Below are 18,452 nucleotides of genomic sequence, written 5' to 3'. Positions count from 1 at the left end.
AGTGGAATCATACAATATCTTTTTATTTTTTTTTTTGAGATGGAGTCTCACTCTGTTGCCAGGCGTGTACAGTGGCGTGATCTCGGCTCACTACAACCTCTGTCTCCTGGGTTCAAGCAATTCTCCTGCCTCAGCCTCCCAAGTAGCTGAGACTACAGGCACGTGCCACCACGCCAGCTAATTTTTGTATTTTGAGGTTTCACCACGTTGGCCAGGATGGTCTTGATCTCTTGACCTTGTGATCCGCCCACCTCGGCCTCCCAAAGTGCTGGGATTACAGGTGTGAGCCACCACGCCCAGCCCAATATTTATCTTTTTATGTCTGGCTTATGTCACTTATGTCTTCACGGTTCATCTGTAGTGTAGCATGTATCAGAATTTTATTCCTTTTTAAGGCTGAATGTATTTCATTATATGTATATACCACATTTTATCTGTTTATCCATTGGTGGGCAGTTGGGTTGCTTCCACATTTTAACTATTGTGAATAATGGTGCTATGAACATGGGTGTACAAATATCTGTTGAGTTCCTGCTTTCAGATTCATCTGGGTATATACCCAGAAGTGGAATTACTAGATCATATGGTAATTCTATATTTACTTTTTTGAGAAATTGCCATATTGTTTTCCACAGTGGCTGTATCATTTTATATTTCCACCAGCAGTGCATAATGGGTGCAGTTTCTCTACATCCTCTCCAACACTTTCTCGTTTTCAGTTTTTGTTTTTTTAATAGCCATTCTAATGGGTATGAAGTGCATCTCATTATGGTTTTGATTTACATTTCTCTAATGATGAGTGATGTTGAGCATCTTTTCATGTACTTTTTGGCCATTTGTATATCTTTGGATAAATGACTATTAAGTCTTTTGCCCTTTTTTTTTTTTTTTTTTTTCTTGAGACAGTCTCACTCCCAGGCTGGCGTGTGGTGGCCTGAACTGCAACCTCCGCCTCCCAGGTTCAAGTGATTCTCATGCCTCAGCCTCCCGAGTAGCTAGGATTACAGATGTGTACCACCACGCCCAGCTAATTTTTGTATTTTTTTGTGGAGATGGGGTTTCACCATGTTGGCCAGGCTGGTCTTGAACTCCTGACCTCAAGTGATCCACTTGCCTTGGCCTCCCAAACTGCTGGGATTACAGGCATGAGCCACTGCACCTGGCCCTTTGCCCGTTTTTGAATTGAGTTGTTTGGTTTTTTGTTGTTGTAGTTCTTTATATAGCGTTTTGCCTTTTAGTGTTCTTTAACTAGAGACATTTTTTGCTTAACTTTGAAAGTGGCTTACTGGATTGGTTGCAGGACCAAATCTCTCATCTGTGTATGGCAGGTGTTGACTCTTTTAACCTTCTTTGTTGAATTTTAATGTTGATGTTAATTGAGTTTTGGCATGATATTCTATTAACCTTCCAAATAATAAGCTTAATTTCTAGATTCAGCCATTGTTGAATAGTGCCCTTTGGTTTTATATTGCTTATGAAAATTCTAGCAGCTCATGAAGGGGATAAAATCACTTGTAGTGTACCATATGTTATGCATTTCATCCTCACAACTTGTGAGATGGGTATTCTGCATTTTTCAGATGAAGGACTGTGGATCAGAGTTAAATTGAGTAAACTGCTCAAAATATGTATCTGATAGTTTACTAATGTTGATATTTAACCAAGTTTTCTTCAAGTTTTTTATCAACTTATGCACTGAACTGATTTTATAAAACTCTTACATGTAGGCTTGTATCTACATTTCAAGAGTATAGCCATCACTATTTCATAATAGTTGTCAAAATTGTAGTTGTTCCTACTTAAGGACTATGTTTAGTTTCTTCCTTTAAATATTATCCAGGTATGACTACAAATATTATCCAGGTATGACTATAGAGAGCCAATTAGCCAAGTGATTGACCGAAACCACCCTATCTTATTGCTGCCTTTAACAAAAAGACCAAGAATTGGATGAAAAACAACCCTGCTTCACTTTTGGCTTTTCAAAAGTATGTCACTGGCTGGCCTGAAGGTAGTGAGTTATCTCAATTGATTGTTCACAATCAGTTGAACACAGATCGAACTCCTTGTTCTACACTTTACCCCCTACTTCAGTAGGGGGTAAAGACTACTTGAGTAGTCTTTAAAAAAAAAAAAGAAGAAGAAAAAAGCATGTAAACACTAAGTTGAGAAATTTATTTACTTTAAGCCATTAACCAGTTCTTTTCCTGGCTATATAATCCCATACACAACATTATTTCTGCCTAATAGAAATTTTAAAAGAAAATAAATATCTGAAGTTAATTTTAATATTTTTAATTTAATCCAGTATATCCAAAATATTGTATTTCAGTGTGTAATTAAATATAAAAATCACTAGTGAGGTATTTTACATTCATTCCTTACATTAAGTATTTAAAATCCAGTGTGTTAAACTTATGACGTATCTCAATTCACACTTCCCACATTTCAAGTACTCAGGAGCCACATGTGAGTTATGCCTAGGGGTATTGGACAGTGCTGATTAGGAGGTTTAAAATGCAACTCATAAATTTAATTCATCTCTTCGATCTCAGTAAATGACCCTTCTTTCTAGAGGTCATTCTACTATTCCTTTCTTCCTTACCCTCCACTTCAGACAATTTTACTGATTTTTTGTCTTTTAAAATTTTGTAAACCCATCTTTTTGTCTCCTGCCCTACCACAGCCCCAGTTTGGGGATTCATATTCTCTTACCTGGACTATTGCAATACCCTCTCAATTGGTCTTTGTGTCTCTGCTTTTGCCTCATAAATTTCACTTCTACTGTTACTAATTCTGATTCCAAAATCTTCTGCTTTGCAGTGAGAATGTCTGCCTAACTGAAAATCTCACCATTCTACTCCGCTACTTAATACCATTCAGTATATTTTAGTGATTTCACATTATTTCAAATAAGTAGTCTGTGAGGTAAGATACGTATGCTATCCTATACTATCACAAGGGATGCATACACAACTCTTTGGGAATGTAGGGAAACAAAAGTAGATATCCTTTTCTCATATTCCTTTTAAAACTGCATGTTTAGTATCTGTTTCTATGTACATAACATAGAACATGTAAATTATTTATCAATAAATATATTCACAGTCCCACATCACTTAATGAGGGGCTATGTTCTGAGAAAGGCTTCATTAGGCGATTTCATCGTTGTGTGAACATCATCAAGTGTACTTACCCAAACCCAGGGTAGTTTAGCCTGCTACACACTTAGGTACTTGGTATAGCCTATTGCCCCGAGGCTACAAACCTGCACAGCATGTTACTGGTTTGAATACTATAGGTCATTGTAACACAGTGATAAGTATTTGTGTATTTAAACATACCTAAACATAGAAAAGGTAGAGTAAAAATACCTTGTAAAAGATTTTTTTTAATGATACACCTTTATAGGGCGCTTTTCATGAATGGAGCTTGCAGGACTGGAAGTTGCTCTGGGTGAGTCAGTGAGTGGTGAGTGAATGTGAAGGCCTAGGACTTTACTGCATACTACTTTAGACTTTATAATCACTATATACTTAGGCTACAGTAATTTATTTTTAAAAGATTTTTTCTTCTTCAATAATAAGTTAACCTTAGCTTACTATAACTTTTTTACTTCATAAACTTTTTAATGTTCTCAAACTGTTTTACTCTTGTAGTAACACTTGACTTAAAACACAAACAATATTGGCCAGGAGCAGTGGCTCACATCTGTAATCCCAGCACTTTGGGAGGCCAAGGTGGATGGATCATTTGAGGTCAGGAGTTCGAGACCAGCCTGACCAACATGGTGAAACGCCATCTCTACTAAAACTTCAAAAATTAGCCAGTCATGGGGGTAGGCGCCTGTAATGCCAGCTACTCGGGAGGCTGAAGCAGGAGAATCGCTTGAACCCGGGATTCTCAGTGAGCTGAGATCGTACCACTGCACTCCATGGGGATAGAGTGAGACTCTTTCTCAAAAAAACCCAAAAAAACCCACAAACATATTAATGGGTCCAAAAATACACTTAGATAGAATGAATAATATCTAGTATTTGGTAGTGCAATAGGTTGCTGTAGTTAACAACAATTGATTGTATATTTTATGTAACTAGAAGAATGGAATTCTAATGTTCCTAATACAAAGAAACAATAAAGGCTTGAGATGATGGATACCCCAGTTACCCTGATTAATCATTACACATTGTACAGCTGTACAAAAATATTTTCTTTATATCCTTATTCCATAAGCTTTTTTCTGTTTGTTTTTTAATTTCTAATTTTTTTTTTTTTTTTTTTACTTTTGAAACTTTTTTGTTGAACACTGAGACGTGGCTGGGCAGGGTGGCTCACACTTATAACCCAACACTTTGGGAAGCTGAGATGGGAGGGATCACTTGAGGTCAGGAGTTCAAGAGCAGCCTGGGCAACATAACGAGACCCTGTCTCTACAAAAAAGAAATTAGCCAGGCATGGTGACATGCACCTGTAATTCTAACTACTTGGAAGGCTGAGGTGGAAGGATCACTTGAGCACAGGAGGTTTAGGCTGCAGTGAGCCATGACGGCGCCACTGCACTCTAGCCTAGGCAACAGAGTGAGACCCTGAATCCAAAAAAAAAAAACCCAAAAAAGAAAACTGAGACAGAGGGCCACGCGCAGTGGCTCACGCCTGTAATCCCAGCACTTTGGGGGGCCGAGGCAGGTGGATCACCTGAGGTCAGGAGTTCTAGAACAGCCTGGCCAACATGATGAAACCCCATCTCTACTAAAAATACAAAAATTAGCCAGGTGTGGCGGCACACACCTGTAATCCCAGCTACTCGAGAGGCTGAGGCAGGAGAATCGCTTGAACCTGGGAGGCGGAGGTTGCAGTGAGCTGAGATCACGCCACTGCGCTCCAGCCTAGGGGATAGAGCGAGACTCTCTCTCCAAAAAAGAAAACTGAGACACATTATCCTAGGCTTACAGGGGTGTCAAGATCATCAATATCACTGTCCTCCACCTCCACATCTTGTCCCACTGGAAGGTCTTCAGGGGCAGTAACACACATGGAGCTGTCATCTCCTGTGATAACAATGCATTCTTCTGGATACCTCCTGAAGGATTGCCTGAGGCTTTTTACAGTTAACTTTAATTTATAATTTGAAGAAGTACGCTGTAAAGTAATGATGAAAAGTATAGTTTAGTAAATACAGAAACCAGTAACATACTCATTTATTATCATTATCAAGTATTATGTACTGTCCATAATTGCATGTGCTAGACTTTTATAGGACTGGCAGAGCAGTGGGTTTGTTTGCCAGCATCACCACAAACATGTGAGTAATGCATTATTACTCACATTAACCATTACGATGGTTACTACATCACTAGGCAATGAGAATTTTTCAGCTCCATTGTAATCTTATTGGACTACTGTTGTATATGCGGCCCATCATTGACTGAAATGTCCTTATGTGGCAAATGACTGTAGTTTTAATTTCAGTAAAAAACTGTAATCTACATAGAATAGGAAAAGATAAGTATGTTAGGTCTACAAGGGCAGAGTTTTTGTGTTTTTTCACTGACTTATTCTCAGTGTCAATAACGGTATCTGGCATAGAATAGTAACTGGTCAATAAATATTTGTTGAATAAATAAATGCTGTGCATAGAAAAACACTCTAACTTTATACTTTATTAGGCCTTTAAGGCAAAAAGTAAGTTTAAATAAACATTTTCTCATCTCTATTCAATTTAAATTTTTGACACCTGAAGTAAAACTTAAATTACTGTCTTCTTGCATTATCTTACAGATATTTGTAAAGAAAGTCTCTAATATGTATAATGGAGTAAAAAAAACTTTTTTCCCTTCTAGTAAACGAAGCAAAAAAGGAGATAAAAATGGGAAAGGCTTGAGACACTTTTCAATGAAAGTGTGTGAGAAAGTTCAACGAAAAGGTACAACATCGTACAATGAAGTCGCTGATGAGCTGGTGTCAGAGTTCACCAATTCAAATAACCATTTGGCTGCTGATTCGGTAGGTAAATCATGAACCTGACATTGATTTTGATGGATGCTACCTCTTTGTGTTATCTTTGTTATAGATTTGAGCAATCACGACTATACTTGAGGGTTTCATCCTTTATTTTGGGGGATTTTTTTGTTGTTGTTGAGTTTTATTTTGGAGGGAATTCTTTTTTTTTTAGGCGGAACCTCGCTCTGTCGCCCAGGCTGGAGTTCAGTGGCGCGATCTCGGCTCACTGCAACCTCTGCCTCCCAGGTTCAAGCTATTCTTGTGACTCAGCCTCCTGTGTAGCTGGGATTACAGGCACACACCACCATTTCCAGCCAATTTTTGTATTTTTAGTAGAGACAGTGTTTCACCATGTTGGCCAGGCTAGTCTCAAACTCCTGATCTCAGGTGATCCACCTGCCTTGGCCTTCCAAAGTGCTGGGATTACAGGCGTGAGCCACTGTACCCAGCCTTAGTTTTTTTTTGTTTTTATTTTTTAACATTCAAAAAATATTTGGCCTGGCGCAGTGGCTCACGCCTGTAATCCCAGCACTTTGGGAGTCTGAGGTGGGCGGATCACGAGGTCAGGAGATCGAGACCATCCTGGCTAACACTGTGAAACCCTGTCTCTACTTAAAATACAAAAAATTAGCCAGGCATGGTGGCACGTGCCTGTAATCCCAGCTACTCAGGAGTCTGAGGCAGGAGAATTGCTTGGACCTGGGAGGCGGACGTTGCAGTAAGCCAAGATTGCACCACTATACTCCAGCCTGGGTGACAGAGTGAGACTCCGTCTCAAAAAGAAAAAAAATTTGGTCCCCTATCCAATAGTTTTTTATTGTTTCTGAATCTTATTGTTTCTTCAATGTCTAAGTCAACAAGAAAATTTTATTTTTAATTGGAAAAGGAATACATAAGTATGTTTATAAAAAATTCAGTTGTCCGGCAGAGTCTCAAATAAATGGAGTACAGTGGTGCAGTTTCAGCTCAATGAAACCTCTGCTTCCCAGGTTTAAGTGATGCTTGTGCCTCAGCATCCTGAGTAGCTGGGACCAAAAATGGCAAGGCTCTGCCTCTACAGAAAAAATTTTTTTTTCTTTATCTATTTTATTTTTTATTTTTTGCATATGGGGTCTCACTATGTTGCCCAGGCTGATTTTGAACTCCTTGACTCAAGTGATCCTCCAGGCTCAGCCTCCCAAAGTGCTGGGATTACAGGCATGAGCCACCATGCCTGACCTCTACAAAAAGTTTTTTTTTTAAATTAGCCAGGTGCAGTGGCACAAACCTGTAGTCCCAGCTACTCCAGAGAGGAGGATTGCTTGAGCCCAGGAATTCAATCATGCCACTGCATTCCAGCCTGGGCGGCAAAGCAAGACTTCGTCTCTTTTATTTTATTTTATTTTATTTTTATTTTTATTTTTTTTGAGACGGCGTCTTGCTCTGTCGCCCAGGCTGGAGTGCAATGGCGTGATCTCGGCTCACTGCAACCTCCGCCTCCAGGGTTCAAGCGATTCTCCTGCCTCAGCCTCCCAAGTAGCTGGGACTACAGGCGCCCGCCACCATACCCAGCTAATTTTTATACTTTTTTTTTTGAGACGGAGTCTCGCTCTGTCTCCCAGGCTGGAGTGCAGTGGCGCCTCTCTCGGCTCACTGCAAGCTCCACCTCCCGGGTTCACGCCATTCTCCTGCCTCAGCCTCCCGAGTAGCTGGGACTAAAGGCACGTGCCACCATGCCTGGCTAATTTTTTGTATTTTTTTTTAGTAGAGACGGGGTTTCACCATGTTAGCCAGGGTGGTCTTGATCTCCTGACCTCGTGATCCGCCCACCTCAGACTCCCAAAGTGCTGGGATTACAGGCGTGAGCCACCCTGCCCAGCCTAATTTTTATACTTTTAATAGAGACGGGATTTCACCATGTTGGCCAGGATGGTCTCGATCTCTTGACCTTGTGATCCACCCGCCTCAGCCTCCCAAAGTGCTGGGATTACAGGCGTGAGCCATTGCGCCCGGCCAACTTCGTCTCTTTAAAATATATATATATATGGCTATGACTGTTTCTCTAGAGCACTGATTTAGCCCTATCCTATTGATTCTGATATATTATTCTTTAGATGTTCTGTAACTTTGGTTTTAATTTGTTCTTTGACATAAGAATTGCCTTAGAAAGAGTTCTTATAGTTCCAAGTTTTGTTTGTTGCTTTACAGTTTTACTTTTATTACTTAATTTGTCTATTTGAACTATTTCCCTTTTTTTTTTTTGGATTACATTGAGATTTTCCTTGGGAGCCATTATATGGTGATTTTCTTTTTCTTTTCATGTTCTCTAGGCACTTGAAAAAAAAAAGTATATAGCCTTCTGTTTCTGAGTGAAAGCCATGGTTCTCACGATGATCTGCAAGCCCCTTTGGGATCCTGCCCACCATTACCTCACTAATCTCGTCTTCTGCTATGCACTTTCTCATTTACTACCCTCCAGCCACATGTCACTATGCTCCAGCTACATGTTTTGTCCCTGATCAGGCCATTACACTTGCTGTTTCCTTTGCCTAGAGCAGTCTTCGCTAGGTATTCATATGGCTTCTCTCTCCCTGCCTTGTGATCTTCAGTCACCTGTCACCACAATGAAGCATTTCTTCTTAGCACTTTTCAATATCTAAAATACATTTTTACTAATACCCTACCACCACCACCTTCCCAGGATATAAACAAAGGTTGAGTTTTTTTCTCTTTATTCACTGCTTTGTTATTTTTCTGATAATTTAGAATGCTTGTAGTCTCAGTTCTTCAGTTGGTTACCTTTATAACTTAAGTTCCTTGAGTTACCACCTGTAGACAGTATCTATTGGTTATGAAGAAAAATGTATGTTTTTTTCTGTCTTCCATTTTTCTCTTCTACCATAGGACTCAGATTAGATATATTAGTATATTTGTTAAAAGAATAATAATACTACTATAGGCCGGGCGCAGTGGCTCACGCCTATAATCCCAGCACTTTGGGAGGCCGAGGCGGGCGGATCACAAGGTCAGGAGTTGGAGACCAGCCTGGCCAACATGATGAAACCCTGTCTCTACTAAAAATACAAAAATTAGCCGGGTGTGGTGGTGGGTGCCTGTAATCCCAGCTACTCGGGAGGCTGAGGCTGGAGAATCACTTGAACCCAGAAGGTGGAGGTTGCAATGAGCTGAGATCTCACCACTGCACTCCAGCCTGGGCAACAGAGCAAGACTCTGTCTCAGAAAAATAGTTGTTTTTATTACTTTAAATAAATAGATTGTGCTGAACCCTTTATTATTATTTAATCTGCTTTGAACAACATCCATATCCCTTCCAATATCAAAAAGAGGAAATTGGCATACCTATCACATTGCCTCCTCCCAGTACTTGTTGTTATAGTATCATTGTTTCTACAGGGTCAAGATTTCTTTTTTTTTTTTTTTTTCTTTTTTTTTGAGACAGAGTCTAGCTCTGTCACCCAGACTAGAGTGCAGTGGCTCAATCTTGGCTCACTGCAACCTCCGTCTCCCGGATTCAGGCGATTTTCCTGCCTCATCCTCCTGAGTAGCTGGGATTACAGTCATGCGCCACCATGCCCAGCTAAGTTTTGTATTTTTTAGTAGAGATGGGGTTTTGCCATGTTGGCCAGGCTGGTCTTGAACTCCTGACCTCAGGTGATCCTCCCGCCTTGGCCTCTCAAAGTGGTGGGATTACAGGCATGAGCCACCACTCCTGGTCCATTGTCAAGATTTCTAATATTTACATTCAGTTCTATAACTTAAATCCCCCACTTATTTAGATCTAGTTTTATATTTAGGTGGATTCAGTGTTCTCCACCATCCTTTATTATCGTTGCATTTCCTGAGGACCTTGTTCCACAATGTAAACCAGCATGGTTTCCTTCATTGAGTAAGTCTTACTATCAAAAAATAGAAGAAAAAGGCCGGGCACGGTGGCTCACGCCTGTAATCCCAGCACTTTGGGAGGTCGAGGCAGGCAGATCACAAGGTCAGGAGTTCAAGATCAGCCTGGCCAATATGGTGAAACCCCGTCTCTACTAAAAATAGAAAAATTAGCTGGGCATGGTGGTGTGCACCTATAGTTCCAGCTACTTGGGAGGCTGAGACAGAAGAATTGCTTGAACCCGGGAGGTCTAGGTTGCAGTGAGCTGAGATTGCGCCACTGCACTCCAGCCTGGGCGAGAGAGCGAGACGCTGTCTCAAAAAAAAAAAAGAAGAAGAAGAAGAAGAAGAAAAATGGTCAGCTGAACTGAACAGTGTCCCTTGTTATATAGAGGATTATATTTTGATACAAGTTCCTAGTCCCATTGTAGATTGGAGACAGTTTGCAGATCAGCAGTGGTCAAGGAACACATTTTGAGAAGCACAGTTTTACCCAGAACTTGAATAAATGTCCTTGATTTTTTTAAGTCTAAAATCCTCCCAGATAATGCAAGGGCTTAGAACACTTTACCTCCAATACCTTTTTCTGTTAATATGTATACTATTTGTTGTCATGTATATTAAGTTCTGTATTCTAGACTCCATAAGGCATTATTATTGTTTTATACAGTGAAAATTGAGATTTACCCATATATTTACTTTTTGGGTTGGTCTTCATTCTATCCTACATATCTAAGCTCCCATCTTAGATGATATTTCTTCTACCTGAAGAAATCCCTAGTATAGTTCAGTGTAGATCTGCAGGTAACATGATCTTTATTTTTAAGATTATTTTGTTTTATACTGTTTGAAAGTATTTTTATTTCATCTTTAATTTTGAAGGATATTTTCACGGAATATAGAATTCTTTTGGATGTTTTTGTCAGTTGGCTAAATAAAAAAATAGAATCCTTCCAGCACTTTGAATATGTAATATTAATTTGATATATTCATATCATGTGACTGTATCTTAACCCTTAAAATTTATCACTCAGTGAAAATATTTTTTAGCAGGCTTACGATCAGAAGAACATTAGGCGAAGAGTTTATGATGCTTTAAATGTGCTAATGGCAATGAACATAATTTCAAAGGAAAAAAAAGAAATCAAATGGATTGGCCTGCCTACCAATTCTGCTCAGGAATGTCAGAATCTGGAGGTGAGAAAATCTGTTTATGAATAGCTGTTTGCATTATTTTATATCACAGGCATTTTAATTTAAAAATGTAATTGTAATATAAAATATTTCCAATTTTTCATGTATACTATGTCATTTTTTAACAGACTGTAGAATTTTAGAATTGGAAGGTGCCTTATAGGTATAGTGTACAGTTTAATTTGCAAATGATGAAACTGAGGGATATAACAATTTGATTTTACTGTTTCTTAGAGAAGATTTTTATTTCATCCTAAGTTAATTCTGAGCACTCTACTAATAAACTTTTGGTGAAATGGTATCTTATTTGATGAGATGCTTGCTCTATGTATCCAAAAAAAAAAATGGATCAAACTGGCCGTTTATTTCCTTTATTGGTTACACAATATTCTGAATATAGCTGTGAAAGTCAGACTTTTACATTTGACTTTAGAAATAGTAGCAACAGAATGAACAGTGTTTCATTTGTGTCTTTACCAGAATGGATAGAATTTTGGAATGATGTATGCAGAAGCATTTTAAGTTCTGTTAACTTTAAGCATTATAGAAAATTCTTCCTAAATGAGCATGTTCCCTGACATACTGTTTCTAAATTGACTTGACATAATTTTACTATCATGGCCATAAATGGAGTAAACTGAGGTTAAATATGGCTTTTGGGCCAGGGGCGGTGGCTCACGCTTGTAATCCCAGCACTTTGGGAGGCCGAGGTGGGTGTCAAAATGGTAAAACCCCGTCTCTACTAAAAATACAAAAATTAGCCAGTGGCGGACGCCTGTAATCCCAACTACTTGGAAGGCTGAGGCAGGAGAATCGCTTGAACCCGGGAGGCAGAGGTTACAGTGAACCGAGATGGTGCCATAGCACTCCAGCATAGGCGACAAGAGCAAGACACCATCTTTAAAAAAAAAAAAAAAAAATATATATATATATATATATATATAGCTTTGGGAGATAATTAAGATTGGTTTCCTGTTTTTCTCAGTCTTTTTTCTCCCCAGCAATTCAGTTATTTGGTATTATTATACTTATGGATGGAGAGAGAAACCAGATATTCATCAGAAGCTATATAATATTTTTCATATGCTACAGTGGAAATATCCTCCTTTTCTTGTTTTTCTTCCTTCTGATAGAGTGGAATTTGAGCATCATTTTCATGACCGGTAATATTGAGCTGATACCAAAGACTCATTAAGCAAAAAAAACCTATTCACATCTACCTTGTGCTTAATCACAGGTTATATAAACAAGGCAAATCTCTGACCCCAAGGAACTGTCATTCTAACCAGGGAGAAGAGAAATGTAAAAGAGTTACCAAAAATGTGATTACTCCTAAGAAAGAAATGTACAGATTCTCTGCAAAGAGGGCTGAGGGAGGGCTTTACCAAGGAGATAATCCCAGAGCTCAGGCATGAGGTGGGAGTAGTTTGCCAAGTGGATAAGGGTGGGGAGGGCCTTCCAGACAGAGGTGCTGCATGGGCTGAGACAGGCATGAGAAAGCTTGCCTGGAGCTGGGTGTGGCTAGGGAACAGGCATGGAGAAAGGAAGATGGATATCTAAGTGTTAAGCAGTGGAGACCTGATCCTGTAAACAAAGGGAAGCAGTTGATAAATTACAAAGAGAAGGGTTGATAGGATGTTTTTTAAAGGATCACTCTGCCAGTGGGTTGGAAATAAAATTAACAGGTAGGGAAGGAAATGGAATGGGGGAGGCAGATTAGAGATGGTCTGAGTTATGGCAGCGGCCATGAGATAGGAGAGGTGTTTTAGAGGTAGAATCAGTGCAGCTTGACCTGGTTGGATGAGGGACAGGTAAGGGGCCTGGCTTGTCAGAGCTTCTGATAAAGGGATGCTCCTACAACATCTTTTAAAATGCAGAACGCCACACAGATTTTACAGTGAATCTTAAGTAATTTAAAAGTAAAACGTGGTGGATAGAGGAACCATGAATGGAAACTGCTAGTACAGACTGGACTGGATGCGGAGCAAGTAAGAGATAATCTGCTGGAGCAGAGAAGAAAAACGTCTTATTTGATGATTGAAAGACAAAATTGTAACAAATTTAGTTTAAAGATCTTAATTGCCTTTTATTTGTGATTCTAGAATCTGGCAACACCTCACTAGTAAGTAGAATGAGTGTTCCTATAAGCTGAGCAGAAGAGGTTGAACATTCTTCAGTGTTTTAAAGATAGAGAAGCAGCAAAGGCAGATAGAGGCAGAAACAGAACAAAAAGCAGATTGGACATATCAATGTTACTTTCCTAGTAAGGGTAAAATAGAGAAGACTCTTATGCCAGCTGTAACTGGCCTGTTTGGGTAGTTTGCTATTCTCTCTTTCTCTCCTGATTTCCTAGGTCAGATAAACAACTCAGTTTTGGCCTGGTGGCACGGAACTTCAGCATGAGTGACTCCATTTTAGTTTCGTCTGTTGGGCTTAGTGCAGGAGCTCAGTCCAAACCAATTGGCTCCTATAAATTTTTTTTTTTTTTTTTTTTTTTTTGAGTTGGAGTCTTGCTCTGTCACCCAGGCTGGAGTTCAATGGCGTGATCTTTGGCTCACTGCAACCTCCGCCTCCCGGGTTTGAGCAATTCTCCTGCCTCAGCCTCCCGAGTAGCTGGGATTATAGGCGCCCACCACCACGCCTGGCTAATTTTTTTTTTTTTTTTTTTTTTTTTTAGTAGAGATGAGGTTTCACCTTATTGGCCAGGCTGGTCTCGAACTCCTGACCTCGTGATCCGCCCACCTCAGCCTCTCAAAGTGCTGGGATTACAGGCTGAGCCACCGCACCTGGCCATAAATTTTCTTAATAGATGTCATTGGCTTTTGCCCAAGGAGACAGTGAGGAACTCAACTGCAAGGAAGTTCAGACCCTAATGTCTGTTTTCTCTAAGTAGTTATCAGATTGAGAAAAAAAGCAGTGGTTTGAAGCTGGAAAATTTGTCCAATAAACATGTTTCTTTTTTTTTGTTTTTGTTTTTTTGAGACAGGGTCTTGCTTTGTTGCCCAGCCTGGAGTGCAGTGGCTTGATCTCGGCTCACTGCAATCTCTGCCTCCCAAGTTCAAGCGATTCTCGTGTCTCAGACTCCCAATTAGCTGGGACTACAGAGGCGCGCCACCACACCTGACTTTTGTATTTTTTGTAGATATGGGGTTTTGCCATGTTGGCCAGGCTGGTCTCAAACTCCTGATCTCAAGTGATTCTCCCCCCTCGGCCTCCCAAATGGGATTACAGGCGTGAGCCACCACACCCAGCCTACCATGATGTGTGAAATACCTGTATTATCAGCTGTCCTCATTGGAGAGTCAGCTAAGCTGAAATTGTAAATAAGATCTTGCCTTATTCTTAGAAGAGTAATATAACAAAGTAATTAATAATAGAGTCCCTGTAACCAGAGGATTTAGGTTCAAATCTTGGCTCTTGCCATTCACTAGCTGCGTGACCTCAGGTAGTTACTTAAGCCCTCTGCCTCCATTCCCTTCGATGCAAAGTGGGTAGCAACAGGACTTAACTCATAAGGTTTTTGTGAAGATGAATTAAGATAATGTGCTTACTTTTATGTTGGCAGATAGAGTGAGTATAAACTAAGTGGTACTATTACTTTGATTAGAACTTGAATAAGAATTGTAACAAGTACTGTTAACAAGTATTCATTAAGTGTATGATTTCATTTTTGATGACAGTTGCCACAGATCTGATGTTGTGTCTACTTGTTCACTCCAGCCCCTGCCCCCTATGAAGATATGATTTGTCTTTATTCATATTGTTAAAATGGGTTGAGTTTCTCTAGGGAAAATTGTTATCTCAGAATAGGGACCTGGAAAGTGAATGACACTTTATATTCTACCTATGCTCATATTATTTTGTAACCAATGTTTTAAAGATAGAGAAGCAGAGGCGGATAGAACGGATAAAGCAGAAGCGGGCCCAACTGCAAGAACTTCTCCTACAGGTAAAGATGCCAAGATGTTTTCATTACCTTCCCTGTTTCTCCACTTCCTGCCTTTTGGAGTCAATATGTTTTCTAATTGTGGTGCCTCTGAGTGGTGTGTGGTGAGCCCTCACCACAGGGCAGCCTCTCTCACCTCCTAGCTTGTTGCCATCCATGTGCTCTGCCTTAAGATGGTCCCATCTGTTGCCATCATCTCAGCTCCACAGCAGCTTCCCTGCACTGTGTGTGACTTAACACCAGGCAGCAGTTCACTGTTGACACTCAGGCCTCTCTAAACATAAACTGTCAGGGGTCTTTTTGTGTTTGTTTATTTTAGCCCGAATTTGGAATATCCACTAGTGAAGCTAGTTAAATTTCAGGTGCTTCAAGTACAGTAATCAAATCTGCCTGTAATACTTAATTTTATCAGTAAATGACAGAATGGCATGAAATAGTTCAGTAAGATTTTTGTGGTTGTTTTTTGAGACTGAGTCTCACTCTTTTGCCAGGCTGCAGTGCAGTGGTGCGATCTTGGCTCACTGTAACCTCTACCTCCCGGGTTCAAGCCATGCTCTGCCTCAGCCTCCCAAGTAGCTGGGATTACAAGTGCCCACCACCACGCCTGGCTAATTTTTTCGTATTTTTAGTAGAGACGGGGTTTCACCATCTTGGCCAGGCTGGTCTTGAACTCCTGACTTTGTGATCCACCCGTCTCGGCCTCCCAAAGTGCTGGGGTTACAGGCATGAGCCACCACACTGGGTCTGTTTCAGTAAGATTTATAGAAATACCAAAATTTAGGCCAGTTATATATATATATGTTATATATATATGTGTGTTTTATATATATGTGTTATATATATATGTGTTTTATATATATATGTTATATATATAACGTATAGTTATATATAATATATAATATATAGTTATATATTATATATTGTTATATATAATTATATATAATTATAATATATTATATATAATATATTGTATATAATTATATATCATATATAATTATAATATATTATATATAATATATGGTATATAATTACATATCATATATGATATAATTATATCTCATATATGATATAATTATATCTCATATATTATATAATATATAATATATGATATATCATATATGTGTATAATATATTATATATTATATACAATATCTAATTATATAATATATATTGTATATAATATATACTATATTATATACAATATATATTATATAATATATACTATAGTATATATTATATATAATATATAATGTATATACTATATGCATTATATATACTATAGTATATATTATATATAATATATAATGTATATACTATATATACATTATATATAACAATATAAAATATATAACAATATAAAATTATATATATATAATATATAAATAATAATGTTTTGTTTGAAGAGAATATTGTGCAGCTTTAAAAAAAAAAAAGCTGAAACTGACAGTTTATTCCTATGCTCCTGCCTGTAGAATTCTACCAAACACACCTCCTTGAACTCCTGTGCTGCCATCTTCTTCCCCCTGGCAGCCTCTCTGTTGTCCCTATCCCTGCACAGTTATCTGCAGTATCGCCTAAGAGCTCATGCCCCAAACCCTTTCTGGGGCCTTCCTGGAATTTCCTCAAAACCATGGAACATTTTGGAGCTTAATTTTTTTGGCATGTTATTTTTAAAAACCTGTTTATCAGCATGCCTACCTGATAGCCATCTGCCTATCAGAAAGAATGGTGCTGGGCAAGATCGCCCTCATGTGTGTAGGACTTTCCCGTCTCTAGATGCCTGATGCAAAGAATGAAACCGTATTTTTTCCCTGCTTACCTCTGTACCATGAACATTGTTCTTTTATTTTTTAAAGTCCTGAACTTCTTTTCCTCTACTGTCTCTCAAACCAAATAGTTATAGAAGAGTTCCACCCAGGGGCAACCTGGCTGTCAACATTTATAGAAACAGGTCTCTCTAAACATTAAAGTGAAACCCAAAGTATAACTGAAATCAACTTGTGGTCTTCTGGTAAACATAAAACTTATTTCCGAAGGCCGGGTGTGGTGGCTCACTCATGTAATCCCAGCACTTTGGGAGGCGGAGGCGGGCAGATCACCTGAGTTCAGGAGTTCGAGACCAGCCTGACCAACATGGAGAAACCCCGTCTCTACTAAAAATACAAAAAATTAGCCAGGCATAGTGGCGCATGTCTGTAATCTCAGCTACTTGGGAGGCTGAGGCAGGATAATCTCTTGAACCCGGGAGGCAGAGGTTGCAGTGAGCCGAGATCGCCCCACTGCACCCTAGCCTGGGCAACAGGAGCGAAACTCCGTCTCAAAAAAAAAAAAAACAAAATAAACTTATTTCCTCCTAGCAGTTCAGTTTTTTTCCTTTCATCAAATAAATTAAGTTGTCATAGAAAGTAAATTAAGCAGCCGGGCGCGGTGGCTTACTCCTGTCATCCCAACACTTTGGGAGGCCGAGGTGGGCAGATCACGAGGTCAGGAATTTGAGACCAGCCTGACCAACATGGTGAAACCCCGTCTCTACTAAAAATACAAAAATTAGCCAGGCGTGGTGGTGCACACCTGTAATCTCAGGTATTCAGGAGGCTGAGGCAAGAGAATTGCTTGAACCCGGGAGGCAGAGGTTGCGGTGAGCCGAGATTGCACCACTGCACTCCAGCCTGGGCAACAGAGCAAGACTCCGTCTTTTTTTAAAAAAAAAAATTTAAAAATAAAAAATAAGTAATCCATTTGCTGTGGCTAAGCTCACTTGATTTTTTTTTTTTTTATAAGCTAATGTCACAACTCACTCATGTCATATGACACAGGTAACTATTACCTACTTGCTACCGCCTCTCTTTTATTTTTGGTAATGTAGTAGAAGAATGGTGTGAGTAAAGCAAACCTGTAGATAATCCCAATATCCTGCTTTTATCTCTATAAGTGCCCTTTCCCAACCCTTAAACCTTTTCCATAATGAACGCGTAGGAAAATGAATGAACACACTTAAAGCTGTTCAGCCTCTGGAATAGATGTTAATGAGTTTGAAAAAGAACAAAAGGCCAAAGGAAATCAATCAAAGGGCAACAAATAAGTCAGTTCAAAATAAGTGGATTATTTTTCCTTTTACTATCCAAAATAACATTATATGGTGTATGAAATTTGTGACAGTGTTAAAAAAACATTATTATGACCAGGTGCAGTGGCTCACGCCTGTAATCCCAGCACTTTGGGAGGCCGAGGCGGGCGGATCACAAGGTCAGGAGTTCAAGACCAGCCTGGCCAATATGGTAAAACCCCGCCTCTACTAAATATGCAAAAATTAGCCAGGCATGGTGGCGGGTGCCTGTAGTCCTGGCTACTCGGGAGGCTGAAGCAGGAAAATCATTTGAACCCGGGAGGCGGAGGTTGCAGTGAGCTGAGATCGTGCCACTGTACTCCAGCC

At 39.4% G+C, this 18,452-nt stretch overlaps 1 protein-coding gene across 38 annotated transcripts in view; it reads left to right on the top strand.

The window, feature by feature from the left end:
- Positions 1-18,452, top strand: part of TFDP2 (transcription factor Dp-2) — a 205,487-nt gene that overhangs the window by 165,544 nt on the left and 21,491 nt on the right. For 16 of the 38 annotated variants that reach the window (XM_054552767.2, XM_054552766.2, XM_054552769.2 and 13 more), the window contains 4 exons: positions 3,412-3,456; positions 5,841-6,003; positions 10,930-11,076; positions 14,954-15,022. In XM_054552767.2, the coding sequence (XP_054408742.1) occupies positions 3,412-3,456; positions 5,841-6,003; positions 10,930-11,076; positions 14,954-15,022 (424 nt within the window). The remainder of the gene's footprint in view (positions 1-3,411; positions 3,457-5,840; positions 6,004-10,929; positions 11,077-14,953; positions 15,023-18,452) is intronic. The other 22 variants (XM_009239372.4, XM_054552777.2, XM_054552778.2 and 19 more) reach the window with 3 other exon arrangements.

Source organism: Pongo abelii, chromosome 2 (assembly GCF_028885655.2).
Source record: "Pongo abelii isolate AG06213 chromosome 2, NHGRI_mPonAbe1-v2.0_pri, whole genome shotgun sequence".
Taxonomy (NCBI): domain Eukaryota; kingdom Metazoa; phylum Chordata; class Mammalia; order Primates; family Hominidae; genus Pongo; species Pongo abelii.
This window is presented reverse-complemented; position numbering and strand designations above follow the sequence as displayed.